The sequence below is a fragment of the Echiichthys vipera genome (assembly GCF_963691815.1).
Source record: "Echiichthys vipera genome assembly, chromosome: 19".
In the NCBI taxonomy this organism is placed as follows: domain Eukaryota; kingdom Metazoa; phylum Chordata; class Actinopteri; order Perciformes; family Trachinidae; genus Echiichthys; species Echiichthys vipera.
In genome coordinates this window covers 12273318-12290697 of record NC_139844.1, presented here as the reverse complement: position 1 = coordinate 12290697, position 17380 = coordinate 12273318, and the positions used below count along the sequence as shown (strand labels likewise).

The 17380-nt window shown below is 38.7% G+C and overlaps 1 protein-coding gene across 1 annotated transcript in view; it reads right to left on the bottom strand.

Annotated features, from left to right (window-relative positions):
- The window catches only part of ppp2r5a (protein phosphatase 2, regulatory subunit B', alpha isoform), a 38668-nt gene that overhangs the window by 10623 nt on the left and 10665 nt on the right, over positions 1 to 17380 (bottom strand). The window contains exons 2-4 of the mRNA XM_083933878.1: positions 10425 to 10621; positions 2731 to 2832; positions 2540 to 2632 (exon numbers count right to left, since the gene is read on the bottom strand). Coding sequence (XP_083790004.1) covers positions 2540 to 2632; positions 2731 to 2832; positions 10425 to 10621 — 392 coding nt within the window. The remainder of the gene's footprint in view (positions 1 to 2539; positions 2633 to 2730; positions 2833 to 10424; positions 10622 to 17380) is intronic.

Below are 17380 nucleotides of genomic sequence, written 5' to 3'. Positions count from 1 at the left end.
TGATTGAGATTAAGAGTCTACAAACATGTGACAAGAACGACAAAAAAGGGATATGTATAAATAACAATAATAATCCAGACTATAATGACTTTAAAGCAAACAAAAGTTGTGTGTAAAACCTCAGACTTCATCTGAAACTTTCTGGAAAAACAAACTTTAACCTGCAACTGTGCAATAAGATTAAAATGAAAACAATGTTGAGACTCTCAGAAATAAAGAAATTGACCTTAATATCATTTCCATGTATTTTGTGATTAAATGTCTTTGCAGGACTATTAGATTATTTTACCCTGCTCACACTTGACTCATATACATGTTTGAGTGATTCCTTTGGTTATATGATCATGAGTGGACAGAGTTACATACAGTAGAGCAAGCCCCCTGAATCACATTAGCTGTAACATGGACCCTAATATTCCACTGACCCCCTCAATCTAAAAACACTGGCCCAATCCAGCTTGATCAGAAGGAATCAGGTTGTCGCAATTTTTCCCGTCATCACACTCTCAAATAAATAACAAAGAGACTGGTGAAACTTTCTGACGCATATATGGATTTCATATATCCTAAACTTAAGACAACCTAAACACTGTATGCGGAACCAAAAACTCAAAAAGCACACAGACACACACATTGTTACATACAACAAATAAATCATAAAATATATCCTGACCACGTGTCTGACCACGCTCTGCTCTTAGCTCCACATATGGTGTTTTTTTTCCTGTGTCAAAGGCTCTTTTTCTGCAGCAGCTGTGCTCTGCACTGGTTGATCCAGTGGCACCAGAGCTTTAAAGCTATTTATTTTGTGCCACTTCAGGATGTTGTAGTATCATTGACCTCTTTACTGCACCTCAGAGATAATTCTCCCTGGTGTATCCTCTCCATATGCTAACAGTTAGCTTCTTATCAAATTACAACATCTCTCAGCAAAAAAAACTGTGGGATGGTATGATAAAGGGTGCACAGATCCACAAAGCTCTGACTAAATCAATGTTGACATCAAAACCTTTTTTTCACACGGAGCTACTGTGCTGCATGTTTGTGTTACTCCACGCTCATTTCGACAGAGCCGTCGGGGGTTGCAAGACAGTAATACAATAACCCAAACAAATACATGTACAAATGTCAAGTTCGTAGAAAAGTGCACTAAGTAGAGCGCGCTCTTCTTCTCCAGTGTAGTGGCTGAAAGTCATGTGTTTGTTTGACCTGGCTGTGCACCCCTGTATCTCCCTCTCCCCTCCCAAACAACTGAGTCAAATCTCACTCAATTGTCCATCACAGCTCTGCTAACGCCAAAATACAAAAATGCCAAATGTGGACAATGCCTTGGGACAAAGTCTTAAAAAGTGTCCAGTACACTCAGATACAGGTAACAGGGATTCCCGTTTGTGGTTTCATATGGATGCCCTGGTATCTCATCTTTCTGATCAGCGAACTATCAACTATCCTTCATGAACAGACCACTGAACGTCCTGGCTGCTCCTGAGCTTTGACCTCAATGTTGAATACATATATTAACCTCTCAGAGGGATATTTGGAGATCTATTCCTACACTGTGTGCATTATGATAACTGTAGTAAAGCAAACCACAGGGCGGCATCATACCCTGCCTTTATTGCCGCCCAAAACTCCTCGTTCCCTTTGCTCCAACGACAGTCCTCCTTTTCTCAACCTGAAGAGTAAACAACCTGCAGCTATTTAAAGCTCCCTCATGACACACTCACATCATGGAAAGGCGGTTTAGGCACCTCGGATGTGGCCAACATTCCTGGCCCTGAGGTCCCCCGTTAGCTGCAGCTTCACACAAGAAGTGAAGCATTCCTGCAGCAGATGGGTACTGAAAAAGGGCGATGTAGCCGGGCTACAGCTTTTTAATGATTTGAGTTCATCCTAGGAAAAAGGCCCAAAAACATCACAATGTGCTGCTATACTGCTATTCACCAAATTAGAAATTCTAGGTATTTGACCAAACATCAGCCAATGAGAGCTGTTAAGAGCTGAAGCCATTTATCAATGGCAAAAATACAAAGGTTGCAGCTTCTTAAATGTGAATATCTTCTGGTTCTTTAACCCTTCCACAATAGTAATCTCATCATCTTTGGGTTTTGGTCTGTTGGTCGGACAAAACTTGTCATTTGAGGGCATCACACTGAAATGTGTTATGCACACATTTCACAATTTGCTGACATTTTTAATTCAAAACTATTTATAGTTTAATTGAGCCATAATGCTGTCACAACACTAACAGCCCAAAAGCCAGCTAGTAGTCTCCTCTAACATAAAATAATTACACAAACTAAATGAATTCGTATTTATTGTACATTTTGTTTGCTACTTTTTGTAAGCTGTCACTGTAATAGCTTGTGAATACACAAACTATTCATAGTCTAACCCTGGTGTGATCTGTTAATATAAGAAATCTTGATAAATGCCTATAACTGACAATTCAGTTTCATAAAGTAGGTTAATGTGGAACCTGTTCATACATTTATACAATCATCACGAAAAGAGCTAACTGTTTCAAAAAGACACCTACCTGCAGAACAAATTTCTGATCAATGTGGCGCTTTGCAATGCTGGGCTGGAAATCTGGATTCTCTAGAAAGCGTAGGAGAAACTCATACACCAGCTGCAAGATAAAAAAAATAAACAAATAAATAAAAAATACCTTACACTTTGTAACTAAAGGGTGATAATGACAGGCTGGGTGAAGTGTCGGACCCTTACTTGAATGTGAGGCCAGGAAGCCTCTAGAGTGGGTTCATCCTCCTCTGGGTCAAAATCCGGGTTGTCACTTGGAGGAAGAGTTCGGAATATGTTGGTGCAGATCTGGAGGGGAGGAGGAATAAAATCATTAATAAAGTCTCATTATTAATAAAGGGTGAACATCCCATGAGACATACAGCAAGAAAATAGTGTCCTTTGCTTAAACAAAGAGAGACATGATGGAATGGATGCTGAAATTTGATGGGCTCACCAAAGAGAAATTATTATAATTAATTATTGTAAGTACAATATGTCTATGAGCACTGTTTTTTCATGATACGGTCCGTTTCACCAAAGTGTATTTGTTTTCCAGTGCTCCACACCCACGTCTTATTCTATTCCTGTTTATTGAACTGCTTCTGTGATTGGTACAGACCTTATTTTAAAAAACACACACATGTAGTATAGTGTGACTGAGTAGAACAGTGGTCTTATAGCATGACAAAACTGGCAATTCATTTCAATAGTTAATTTGTCTTTAGCCCAAAAAACTCTGAGAAGGTTACTGAGTTTGTACCTGAAGCAAATAGACACTGTAATCCATTTTTGGAGCTGTATGGCAGGTTTCTTTTGCGATAAGCAGCTGTTACAGTTTCAAAAAAAGACTAAATAAATGTGGGCGGGAAAGCAAAATTTGATTACAAGCAGTTACAAGTGGTCCAAATGCATTTTGAAAAATGTGAACTGCAATCCATCTCAACTGGATCTACACACAATCTGGCCACAACATTGAATTCTTAATGCTCCAGAACTGGTGGTGCAACCCAATTACACTCTCACACAAACACACTTGAATGAACATCACCGGCGGTTTGCGAATTGGAGTGGAAAGCAACTGTATCTGGACTATTTCTGACCATGTTTAATTTAACTGAGGATGTTTTAGAACAGCACCAAAACTCAGAGGCGCTGGCTGAAACCATTACTGAAACAGCATCTGCAGCAACCCCATTAAAATTCTGTACTGAAGACAATCATTGCAGACAGGTCCCCACCACCTCTATCCTACCTTGTTATTTTTAGCAAGGGTAAATTTGAGAGTGACACATACAGCAGCAGGGAGCTGGACAAGCTGGCATTATGTGACTCAGTGCACACACTCAAAGACAACATCAAATTACATATTGGCAGCTGGAAAATCCAAATGACACTAATGGGAGAGTAAGGCGGCTACCTAAAATACCCTACCTTTACCTAAAATCTGACATGCTGAAAAACACAGAAACACTTTGCAAGAGTATAATTTCAGAACTAGCGAGCAGAACTTGGATTGGGGGAAATCAGATCAACTTTATCATATGTAATATATTTTTATAGTTTGAAAAAAATGATTATTGTGATTTCTTGCCAGATTCACTTGTGGCTTGTGAAGAAAATAGACCAGAAAGGAGTCGGCGTGGGGGCCCCATGTGGCTATGGTCCGAACAGCCCAACTGATTAACTCATACAGCCTATGGTTAGCATGGGCAGCGAAGGGAAGCAGGCAAGGCTCCAGGGCGCTTCTGCCTCCAAGATGAACTTAATTAAATTAATGGTTAAGTTTCCTCACCATGACATCCCTAGTGGAAATGGTAAAAGCATAACATTGAAATCTGAGAATATATTGATGTCCTACTAAAACATACAGTTCATTAAAGCTCAATACACAATACAAACACGGACAATATTTGAAAGGGTCAAAGTTTAATTTCGTTTAACTTTGGTCAGATAACCTGACTCAAAATGATGCTTCCTAAGTGGCCTGAATTGTTCAAGAAAGTGTTTTAAAGTTGCTGTATATATTCTTCTAATTTAGATTCATTCTAACTTGGTAGTATTGCACATTTAGCATCCAGAGACACCACTCGGCTGAAGGTACGCTAAATAAAGAAAAGGGGTAAACATGGTCAACAACAATGCTTTGGTGCTGTAACATTCAAATGATCTGGTTTTGATTTTTTCACATCACCATCTTAGACTTCTCTTGGCAGTAGCTGAAAGGAATGGTACCCAGCATGTTCTCTTGCTGCTGTAGTCCGCCCCCTTTCAAGGCTGAATGAGCTGAGCATTCAGAGATGCCCTTCAGCTCGCCACTGTTGTACTGAGCTGTTATTTGCCTGCTTGTGTCCTTCCTGTTATTTTAGCGGAGTCCAACAGTGTGACTGCAGCTGTTTCTTAGCTGATGAAAACACCATCTGGAAACAACAGTTGTACAAACTCACATCCAGCATCTCGCCCATTAGGCAGTAACAGAATACACCTTAGTACAGTACTTCACTGCCAACATAGATCACAGTTTTCAAGAGACAAAAACTAGACACTGTCGTGCAATGAGATCACATCAGCCACATCGCCAAATCAGGCCAGGCGGATAAAGTGGCAGAGAAAGGGCTCCTTCCTGCAGTGTCGCAGTCGGTGTGTTTACATTGTTGACAGAATTACGACAGCAACGTGTCTTCTTGGTAGTGATGTTTCGCGTTTCTTTCGGCGCCATTGTTTCCTGGTTTATTCTATTTCCGGGTCAAAAGCCACCGCCGCGGAGTGGGGAGGGGAGAGTTCTAACCCCGGCACATGCGCAGACGAGAAACCCGATGGTAATCCGGGTAAGATGTTTACATACATGAATACCCCGGTTACTGAAGGAGTTCTCTAGGTCTGTTAACCAGGATATGAGAACTCCGATTTTACCCGGGGTATGGCGTTTACATGGTGTTTGAGAAACCGGGGTATGCCCTTAACCCAATTATAAGTTTTTTTTTAAACTGCATGTAAACGCACTGTGTGACAAAATCTGTCCGCGGAAAGACAGGCATATAAACACCTGGCAGAAAACTCCTGTTGTCTTCGTGAAAAAAAACTTTGATATTTGACAGATTGGGATAATGTTTGTGTGACAGATCACAGATCCTTAAAACAGCTAATTCAGCATGCTTTGAATTGTTCCAATTTGCCCGCAATTATGGAAACTGTAAATAAGAGCAGTGTTATCCCCCAATTAAGGAAAAGAACAATAACAGGTGTGACACAATTAATTACATTAACTTCTTACAATTATGATTGTGGGTGGTGACGGGATAGATTCTATCTGAGGAGTCAGAGATGCACACTGTCTGCACAACATAATAGATTACATAATTCACCACACAAGTCATCCCACTAGCAACCGGCACGCTTATTTAATCCTCCCAGTCACTTTTACAATGTCGAAAAATAACTACAGTTGGACAAAACAAGAGAAAATGTTGTGGGAGGATTGCAAACATGGGAAGTGTGTGAGAGAGAAAAAAAGCAAACAGTAAGTGCTGTAAGGGAAACCAGTGCCAATGACAAGGGAGGCTGTAGTTTTGTACAGGGTCAAATACAGTAGTACCAACCTAAACCTAGTAACGCATGGAATGAGATAGAGAGAGAGGGGTGGAGGATAGAGGGTAAAACAGTGCAAACATTGAGCGTATCATTAGCATTAGCAAAACTAAGGAAAAGTGTGAATCAAAGCAAATAAAAGGGCTATTACTGTTTGAAGAGGCTCTTTTCAAATAACCCTGCAGGCTTTTCAGTCATATCTGGCCCAGAAAAGGAAGAATCGAAACAAAACGGTCTGAGAGAAGTGATTTTCTATAATATACTCAAAACACAAATTAAAGAGTTGCCAAATATGGCTATACCCCTTTAACATAGATGAGAAACCTTGATGTTTGTACTCCTAACAACCTCAGTGATCAAAGCGGTCTTCACTGCAGCAGAATAATGGGCAGCACTTTAAACCATTATCATGTGATGCCAAGCATGGAGTATCCAAAAGAGCTATTATCAACCCAGCTTTCTGAAAGTGCAGCTGCTATTTGTCTAACCTCATTCAGATCCCTGTCTGTAGTACAGGACTGGGTTTCTCTTGAGCTCGACACATGATGTCCCTCCATCCTGCCTCTGAATAGATGAATGAGATTAGAAAGACAGACCTCTGACAATACCTGTGCACCGGCCAGAGTCATGTGTTTTAACTACTTATAGACCTGCTAACCAAAAGACATCACCTACCCACAGGATGTGCAAAGTGCAACCAAGCTGCTACATGTTATGCAGCCAATTATCAAGTGGATGACCTTTCTTGTGTGCACTTTCCTGGATGCATGTTTTTTCTGCCAAAGCACGATTGAAGAAGTGTAAAAAAAGGTTTCATATCAAAGCATATTTACCAGATGCGACCCTGGCCCGACAACCGTGCAAGGTGCAGTCACCAAACTTTACAGGTTTGTATTTGAAATCAAAATGAAGGCTAAATTCAAAAATGGGTGTGGCCCGAGTATGTACAGCGGGAGTAGGGGGGTATGACGCAGGGATTTTATATATATATTCTGGTGTTATTAGCAGCCATAGCTCTCTGTTTGAAATTGAAATTACATCCTTGCTGTGTTTTTGGTTGCTTTAAGGGTGGGACCAGCACAATAACAGTGTGCAGAATGTTGCCAATACAAACTGTACCTTAAACACCGATGTTGCACCAGTTTAAACATTGACATTAAGTGTTCGTTTGCTGACACTGTTCGCTGTCAACTTCATAATTACCCTGCTATTCCATGTTTGCATTGCCCTCCTGCTGCCAATGTTTGCCCGTCAAAACTTACTGTACAAGCTATTATGTGTTTTTTGGGGGGAGCATTTTTGATTATTTGAACACATTCAACAAAGTCCCTGATTATTATCATCTTACTGGAAATTACCCATTTTTTCTTGATCATTTTGATTAATCCATAAAATATAATTTAGCACATTACAGCTTCACAATGGTGCTGTTGGCAGAATGTGACAGCTTGTTGTTATTGGAGTACAGTACTTAATGAAATATTAGCACCGAATGTGAACAGTACTTTTTATACAAAAATGTACAATCCTAAAATGGAACAAATCTGTGCAGAAAATATACAATTATACTTAAAGAGTAAATAAACCATTTAATCCATCACTCTCCAACCAGCTGATGTGTCCGGCATTAAAAACTGACCATTAATGTGCAATTAATGCTGGTAAAGCAGTCTGTGGCCGACCACCATGCATTGGTAATTACAATAGTGTGATTACTTGTGTGACAACTTTCAAAGACTGCCAACTCTTCTAGTTCTTCTTCTCATTTCGGTGTTTAAAGTAGGGCTGCAGCTATCGAATCTTTTTGTGATCAAGTATTCTACCAATTATTACATCCAGTAATCAAGTAATTGGATAAAAAATATTTATATAATTTTGTGTAGAAATGTATTATAATTTGCATTATTTTGCTAAAAGATATATTACGTCTGGGGTAGGCCTATTTGGTGTGGTAATCTAACAGGGGTTGGTGTGTGTTTGTTTGTGTTTAAGTGTGCAAGTGTGTGTGAGGGGGAGATGAGATGTGTGTGTTGAAGGCAATACACTTGCAATTTACCATGAATAAGTTCACTATTTAAACAATTCAAAGTGGTGCATAAAAATTCTACCTGACACAGGTGTTAACTCAAACAAGTTTCAAAGACAAATAGATTTATTTAGAAAAGATATTATCAGGAAGAGCGACTCCCTCTCTTCCTGTTTACCGTAACAACAAGCAACGAACAAAACGCCACTGGCCCATTTACTCAAACAAAACTGACTGGTCAAGACTGATCAGGTAGGTGACGTTTTGTTTAACATTCATGAAAAACTAAACATAGAGGCATTCAAGAGGACAGCTAAAGTAACGCATTATCTTCCTGTTTCTCCAACACTACGGCAACCGCACTCCTTAAACCGAAACAGCAGAACTCGATGAAGTGGCGTTAATAACGGGCTGCTTTAATCATTGATGTCGGGCTGTTGTTCTAGTTGGACGCTTTGCACTGTTTTGGCTTCTTTTTTAAGTGTGAAATGATACCAAACTTATTCTCTCTATTTGCCTTTTCCGGATGTAGTGATGAGCATCCGCAAAACCAGTCCGTGTGGAACAACGATCCCTGTGGTGAACAGGCCGCATAACGCGCAAGATAGGAATTAAACGAATCATCGGGGCAAAGATTTTGCATTTCTGTAATCAAGTAACTTCAGTTACACGATTAATTGTTTCAGCCCTAAAACAAAGTTATTATTTTTACCTGTAAAACACCTTAAATGACAACAGTGAGAGACAAACTGAATCCTAAATCAGTAGTAGCACGTATGACAGGGATTACTGCCTACAGTCCATTAATAATCTGAAGACTCCTCGACTCAGCTGTGCTCACTCGTGTCCATCATAATAATCTGCATTGTGGAGTGAATCACTGCAGCACTGACTACAGGACCGGCCGTGGTGTTCTAAATGTTGCACATGAGTCATTATTGTACTGTGGGAGGAAACTAGGCTGCTCAGGGCACCTGCTACTTGAACACAAATCAATACCACTGGTAAGGTTGGTTTTCCAACTGTAACAAAATTTCCGCTAAATTGGCCGTGCATTGTGGCTTCTCTAGTGAATGCACTCATTATCTGGAGATATACAGTACTTCCATGTTAATACAATATAACTAAATGAAATGCATGTGTCAATTTTACATGCTGCTGTTCACTGGCTGACTTTCTGTTTGGTGAGTGCAAAAGAAATATTTTCAGATTCCTAAGAATACTTCTGATTCATGAACTCTGATAACAATCACACCAGACAGAGATGGCAATTTTAAATACCACAGGTGTACAAATTGATTGTAATTATGATTCCATATATGTGTGTATCAGAGCTGACTGAAATGTCATAAATAAATATAGCAGCGCTAAGATTTTTTTTAATAACGTGTGTGCAGTGATTTGAGGAAAATATCTAACTGCAATTATTGTGATACATATTTTGCCTTTAACGGATACTGTGCCCCTTCTGCAATTTGAATATTGCATTAGTCCATGGGATTGTGAATCTTTTTGCAGCGCTAATGTGAAGGGGAAGAAAAAAATGCTTTACCAAACATTACCCCAAGTTAAGAGACAAGACAGCAAAAGAGAGGTTGGGAAGGTGTTTGTTGTGAAACAGCTACAGGAAGTATTGTGCGACAGAGCCCGACTTTAGCTTAGAGCATGTTATTTATGTTTTAAATTAGGTTATAAGTTTGTTTAATTTCACACAGTGAATATGACTGGTAGTGAGCTAAAGACACTTACAGCAAACCTCAAACCTCTGCCAAACGTATTTTCATTTTGACCTGTATTGTGACAATGTGGGTGTCATCATATAAGCTTTCATAGTTGAAAGACAGCACCTATTACTTGTAAAATCAAACATGCTTTTTAGAGAAAATTGAGAATAAGAACAAGACATTCAGTTTGTACAATGCAATGTTGGACACAATGTAAAATCAAACTTAGGGAACTCTGCTCTGCATGTACTGTATTAAGTGGGTGATGCAGTGGGAGAGAGAGAGGGAAGAAAGAATCAGACAAAACTTCAAATTACACACAGAATATTGGGCTACAAAGGAGCCAGTATGGTAAGGGGTTTGGTATGAAGATGGTAAAATGTTCCACCTGTGCTGCTGACATGAAGCACCCCGTCTAGACACATGATCCGCCTCCATTTTTTAATCCTGTTCAAGTGCACAGGATGTTGCACAGTGACACAGACAGGGGACCTCTTTGCGGTTTAATAATAAACACTGGGAATAGCCAAATAACGTAAAGCCCTGTATACGTAAATCCTCACCATATTAGTGATCTCTGGGTACGTAGTTTCCACCAGCACCCCTCTGTTAGTGGAAACGTAGTCTACAAGCTCGTTTAGTGTGGCCCTCTTGATCTCCTTGCTCTTCAGGTCCGTCACAGAGTCCAGGAAGTCAAAGAGCATGCAGCACTGCTGGAGTTTCTGGGTGAAGAGCTCCTGCTGCTCTGTGGAGGGGGCATCTGGAAGCACACAACAGAAAGAAATATGCTGATTCTCTGCACACTTGGAAGCATAACGTAAGGCTCTATTCAAACAGATTACAGGTGAGACAACAGCGACAACTGTTCCCTGAGATGCTGTGGCTTGCAGAACAGTAGCCAATGTAAGGTAGTGCAGTTTATTAGAGCATGGTTCATTTTTGTTTTTAGCATCTACTAACAAAATCACCACTGAACGATAAAGACACATTGACACACAAAAGTGCAACATGTTACCTAACTAAACTGCTGGACCAACAGACACAATACACTGTTACATTCTGCCACACAGAGGCAGCCCAGTCATTCTCAGCTTTGATTGTAAAGCCTTTTATGGATTAGACGGTGAGTGCGTTCAGGTTATTAGAGCTGTCAAACTTGACCCCAGCTAAGCTATAAACTGCATTTGGCAGCCGTCCAGAAATGCAGTGACACACTGTCCAGTGATGTTCTGTTTTAACACAGCAGCAGCTCATAGCTGCAGACACAGGACTCTTTCTGAAATGGTGGTAAACCAACACCTGCAGATCTGATTTACAACACCTCAAGAACAAGAACCCCCTGAGGTTTTAGGGTTATGCAAATATAGATGCCATCCATTACACTTGTTGACACTGAGGTGCTAATTAATGTTTTCATTAAAATCAATATTTAAATTTTACACATTTTATTTGTGTAAAAACTGAAGTTCATATTTTATTAGTTAAATTTGGTTATTCATAAGTACTGTTTCCCAGACAGCGTCACATGCATGTAATGTGTAGTCACTCCATGTGAAGCAGTACTCAATATATTTACTCATATAATTACTCACAAATACACAAATATTGATATGCATTACTGTCCTAAAACACAATAGAGCCAGAGCAATTAGTCGATTAACTGATTTGTTGAGTGATAGAAAATAAATTGGAAGATATTTGGATAAGAGATTATAGTTTGGTAAATTCTTTCAAGCAAAATTGCCAAACATCACTTGGTTCCAGTTTGCAAATGTGGGGGCTTTACTTTGTCTTTACTCTGTCGTACGAGGGTTTTGAACTGTTGGTTGAGTAAAAAAAAAGCTATTTGAATTTGTCACTTTTTGTATGTGCATGCTTTTCACTATTTCCTGACACTGTATAGACAAAACAATTAATTAATTGCAGATTCATTGATTACAAATTATTGTTTCAGCCCTAAAACACGTATTCACTCTCCAGTACTAGAGAGTGTATTTTAAAAGCAAAAGGAGAGCAGTCTGGGGAGAAGTGTCATGGTGCAGACTTTCTTATTGAGCGATATTATGTCACTGAAAAGGCATTACCCATAAAATGGTGTGGCATGGGGACAACGCACAGTCAGGCAGATCCAAATAATTCACACTGGGTCTCACACCTACTGAAAATGTTCCAGTGGTGTAGACAGCTGACGAAGCACTTATGCAACTGAACTCCACAGGTCAGACCACTGGCTGCTGCTCTGAAAGAACTCAATATCTGAGAGTAACTACACCGAGCTAACTTGTTAACGAACTATTTTGTCGGAATGCCAAATTTCCAAAGTATCAGATCTCAAAGGATTCCACATTGAAAGGACAGACTGAATACCAAACTGAAACCAGAAAGGAAAGAAGACCACGACGCCCTTGTGGCCTGATTGTGCAGTTATTAACACAACACATGAGCGGCTCACATTTTTTCCCACTTGTGCAACATTAAGTGTCATCACTTTGGGCATGCCGGATTCAAACTTTCAGTACATATTCAAGCCTCTAACACTGATAATTCATTTATTTTTTGCTGACATCAACATTATTACCAGTGTAACCCTGGAAAACATACCAAGCAACCGTGTGGTCAGACAGTCACCACAATATAGTACCACCAACTACAGCTTGCCTTGGATACATTTCGATCTCAAATCTCAGAGAAATGTCCTCCTTCAAGATAGAAATGTGAAAACGCATCTCTGGTGACAAAATTACTGCTCAGAGAAAAGTCAATAAATTCACGGTCAGACATTTTAGCGGGCATTAATATAAAAACACATGTTTTTGCAAGAATTTAAGTATAAGCTTTAAAGCCTTTCTCTTTTTGTTGATCTATATTTATAATATATTTTTCTCTTTGATGCCCCACAATTCCCCCGTGATAACTTAGCCTCTATCGCTGTTTCTGGGAAACAATGCAGGCAACATTCAAGTATTTCATTTCTTTACGGGGAATTGCTTTGATCCCCCTGAGAGGAGAAAGGGCTGGACCTGTTAGATGCAGTCTGACATGTAGATGCTTTTCCCAATGTGAAGCTAGTTTTGCCTTTCAGATACAGATGCATTAGTGCACAAATTCCCCAGGGTGCTTAGAGGAAGGAAAATATTTCTATTAGAGCTATAAAACTATGTACAAAACAAAGAAGTACAAAACACTTTGGATATTGATAGATAATCCAAATTAATCAAGCTGCATAAGATATACATGGACTGAATGGATATTTTAATCTGGAGGATTACTACTCCAACGTGAAATATTTTATCTTGGTATTACAATGCGGCCGACATTTAACACTGACATTCTGACTGCTGTATCTTACACAAAGCTCCAGGAATCACTTTAACAATTATCTTGATGCAATAAGCTGCAATTTCATAACCACACATGGACAAGAAAGTAACAGGGTTAAAAGGAGAGACACTTACAGCACACAATGTATAATCATTCCTTAGAGTGAGTTAGAGTAAATAACACAGGGGCTTAATTGTGTTGAATTAATCTCTGCAGGCTTATAATTGAACTACTACAACTATCTTTTTAGTATAAATGCTTCAACTGAGAGGGAGTCAGTACCTAGAGAACCATACAGGTTTTATCATTCATTCATGACCTTGTAAATAAATTAAAGATGACCTGAAATGACAGACAAGAAGCAGCACTTCACCCCAAACAGAAATTAAAAAGAGAAGCAATTAGACCACATTGCAAGTTAAATGTAATAAAGCAGCATTAAGAGGGAAATTGAATGGCTTCTGCATCATTTTGTGAGCAGTGATCACCCAGAGACAGCCATGTTACAGTTGGTGGAATAAGATCCAAGAGGAATCACACAACAGTCCTAAAATAGGCTGCTGCTTTTTCTGTGTGAAAAAAACTCGATATAAACACAGAAACATAGCTCATCTGCTCTGTATTTAGCCACACCAAACTCAACCAATGCTTCAAAAGCTTTTCAGTCATGAAGTCATTTTCTGGCCTTATACCATGTTTGTCATACTTTTCGGCCTAAACTGCCGAATACCACATTGGTATGTCATTATGAGACAAGCACCATGTCGAGTATCATACTGGCAGAACAAAGCATGTTTGGCAGGCTGTATAATGTACAATGTTGTCGTTTCCTATAATTGCATAACGAGAAGACTTGCTGAAATAAATTCTTGTTGTTCATGTGCTGAAATTAAACCCTTTTCTGAATATTAATTAATTAATTAATTAATCAATCTTTGTTGCAAAAGAGGTAACACTCAAACCTAATTTGCAGTAATGCTTAGAACTGCAGTCCAATGTGCTGCTTTATTCAGTGTTTCAATTGATCATATCATTGATTTTTTATAAAAGAGTGACTTCTCAGACACATACACTGTATAACACACTACAAAAAAAAACAGATTTGATGGCAAACACAGGAAGTAGGATCTGAGCTCTATAAGCAAAGCACAGCAAAGAACAAAACACGTCTTGAATTGTTCAGTTAACCACATAGACCTGTGACAAATTAAAGGAATAAATGAGGAGAAACATAACGAATGCTGCCCTATAGAACACAAGAGGCGTCACTGAATGGGATGATAGGTACAAAATGACCTTAGTCACAAGAGCTCAACCCGACTGAACACCTTCAGAGGAGACAGCACTCTCTACCACCATCATTGAAACAACAAATGAAGGAGTAGCTTTTACCTCCAGTAGAGGTATCTGAGACAAAGAGCACAGAGACGGCCGGTGGTGACCCAAAAATAATGTTTCTTTCATTTGTACAATATCTGTGAATCTTTTTGTGTTATAAACTTTGTTACTATTAGCATAATCCTGATTTTTTAGACAAAAATCTACACACAATACCTCATGATGACAAAGCAAAAGCATATATTCATAAAAGTTTGCAAATGTGTTCTAAAAAATTACTAAAAATGTGTCATATGTACACGGTAGGGCAGGGCGATATGAAAGTACATATCAAAATGATGTAAAAAAGTATGTTGTATATTTTATCGTTTCTTTTTGAAATGCCTCATTTTACGGGCTCATTGTTCCAAAATTGTGAGGCTGAGGACTGATACTATTTCACAGAGAAATTGAATGTGTTTTGCAGTCAGTGGTTCTTCTAAAAATAATTGTGTTTTTCCTGCAAGTCTCTAAATATGTCCACAGATAAGATATTGTGACAATGTACCAATGTGCTTGAGGCCCATGGCTGCATGCTCATACACAACAACAAACAGGAGACATCTCTCTAAATGGTGTTGAGTTCTTATTTGGCCAGACTAAACCTGTCTAAATAAAGTCCTAAGGTTTACAATGAGGCCAAAAAATAAATAAATAAAAAATAAAGCCATGAAGTCTAAGCAACTCTCAATGGATCACAGAAAACATGAATGCTTTAGCTCCCGGAATCCAACAAGTTGCAAACAAAACTTTTGCTACAGTGATCCTAAGCCAAACTCTGTACTAAATAAGTAGAACTCTTTAATATTAGAACGACAAAGAAAATATACAAATCTACTGTAGATGCAAACTGCAACATGCATGGTTGGCAGATGTACAACTAAAATACTAATAATAAGTACTGTTTTGGAATACAAATTATTGTTCAGAACAGCAAAGCTTTCACAGCATTACATTAAAACAATATCTGCATCATCACAGTTGACATATGTGTTGCATACAAACAGAATGCAACGCTGACCATGAGCAGGATGCAGTCTGAAGATAACTGCAGTTACACAACCATTTTCCATTTAAGCATACCATCTTTATTGCCCCACTGACTGATGTGTATTGTGCCAGGGATGAATCTGCGGTCTTCTGCTGCAGCAGAGGGCAACAGTCATGGAAAACAGAAATGCATATCTCTATGGCGATCATGCAGATTTATGGGAATATTTGTATAAATGTATAAAAATACATTTTTAAAGCTATGATCTTGACACAATGCTTGGGGGTGATTTAGCAATTGTATCATATTTGTTTTATTTTGACTTCTTATTTATCTTTATTTAAATGGTCTGAAATTGACTGATGCCTAACACGATTGTTATTAGGCTATTTGTTTTATTTTTATTTTCTCAGTGGTCATTGTAGAATTGGTTGACAATGTCATAATGTATAATAAAAGTTAAATATTCTTTAAGTAAGTTATTTAAGAAAGCAGCCTTCTGAACATTGTTGCATAGTCATGTTGCAAAATATGTGTCTATTTTCATTCCAGCTCAAAAATTCACTATATTGTTAATCTGTGAATTCACCCTTCTAAAATTAGTATCAGTCTTAAGAATCTAAAATCTGTCTGGCCTTTTTTTGATTACAACCTAGAAACAGCACTGTACATCTCTTTTCAATCCAAAATGTGATTACGCAGAAGGAAACTACTGTATCAATGCATGATTGTCTTTCAAACTTTACGGGGATGAATCAAATCTTAGTAATAAGGTTACATTTTTACAGAAGTCCTCTGACTCTTTGACTCTAATGCTTTGAGAAGACTATAAGGACAGACTTGTAGTGTGCACATATATGTGCAAATAATCACCATGATGGTAGAAACACTTCGGGTATTGACCTATGCAAAGTTAAATATACAACAAAAGTTATTTATATTATACATCAGAAATCCTAAGCTCACCATGTAATGCCTGCCCTTTTGGTGCCCGTCAACATTTCATAGAACGACAGCCAAGCAGAAAAAGACCAAAACAAACTGAAGGGAAGTATGCAGGTCAGGTGACCTCTGCACAGTGACAGGTTTGTGCTGCTAAGTCTCAGTCACTTAGGAATGTACGATAGTTCGGTTTGATTTGTCTGCTCTATTTCTGTATTAAATAAGTAAACTCAGTTGACCTCTATAAACCTACCTAGATATGAGTTCATGATTAACGAACATTAACGTATTAAGAAAGTTGTACACACCTATTTAGATACGGACAGTTTTAGAGGTGTTCTGAGGAATTTTTTGATGGCCAAAAAAACCCATCCTAGACAATATTTCAAGTTAATTGATGATTCATATCAAGATAAGAAATATCCAAATATCCAAATAATAATTTATACTCATGCATATTTTACTTTGTTTAGAGTGCTTTACTACGACTTGACCTTCCTCATTCCTTGACAGTTGCTAGCATATTGAAACATGGAAACCTAAGACCAAACTTAACAGGTGTGTTGTTGAGATCAAAATGAAGGTTGAGGTAAAAGATGGGTGTGGTCCAAGTGAGGACGCCGGGGGAAGGGGAGTAGGAGGTAGCGTTCAATATAACCTGTAAGGCATGACAGCAGTGACACCACGTAGGTCATTCAGCAGCTGCTGAACTGGTTGGGTAAGATGGAATCATATGCACAATTTGATTTAGACTCGTCTCAACAATTGTTTGGAGTGCACATTTTAAAAAATGCTGGCAAAATATGTCACAACAGCAACAAAAAGCAGCTTGAAGAACCTCTAGGCAATTCAGAACCAAAGTGAGAACTATTGCTGAGAAAAGACTTC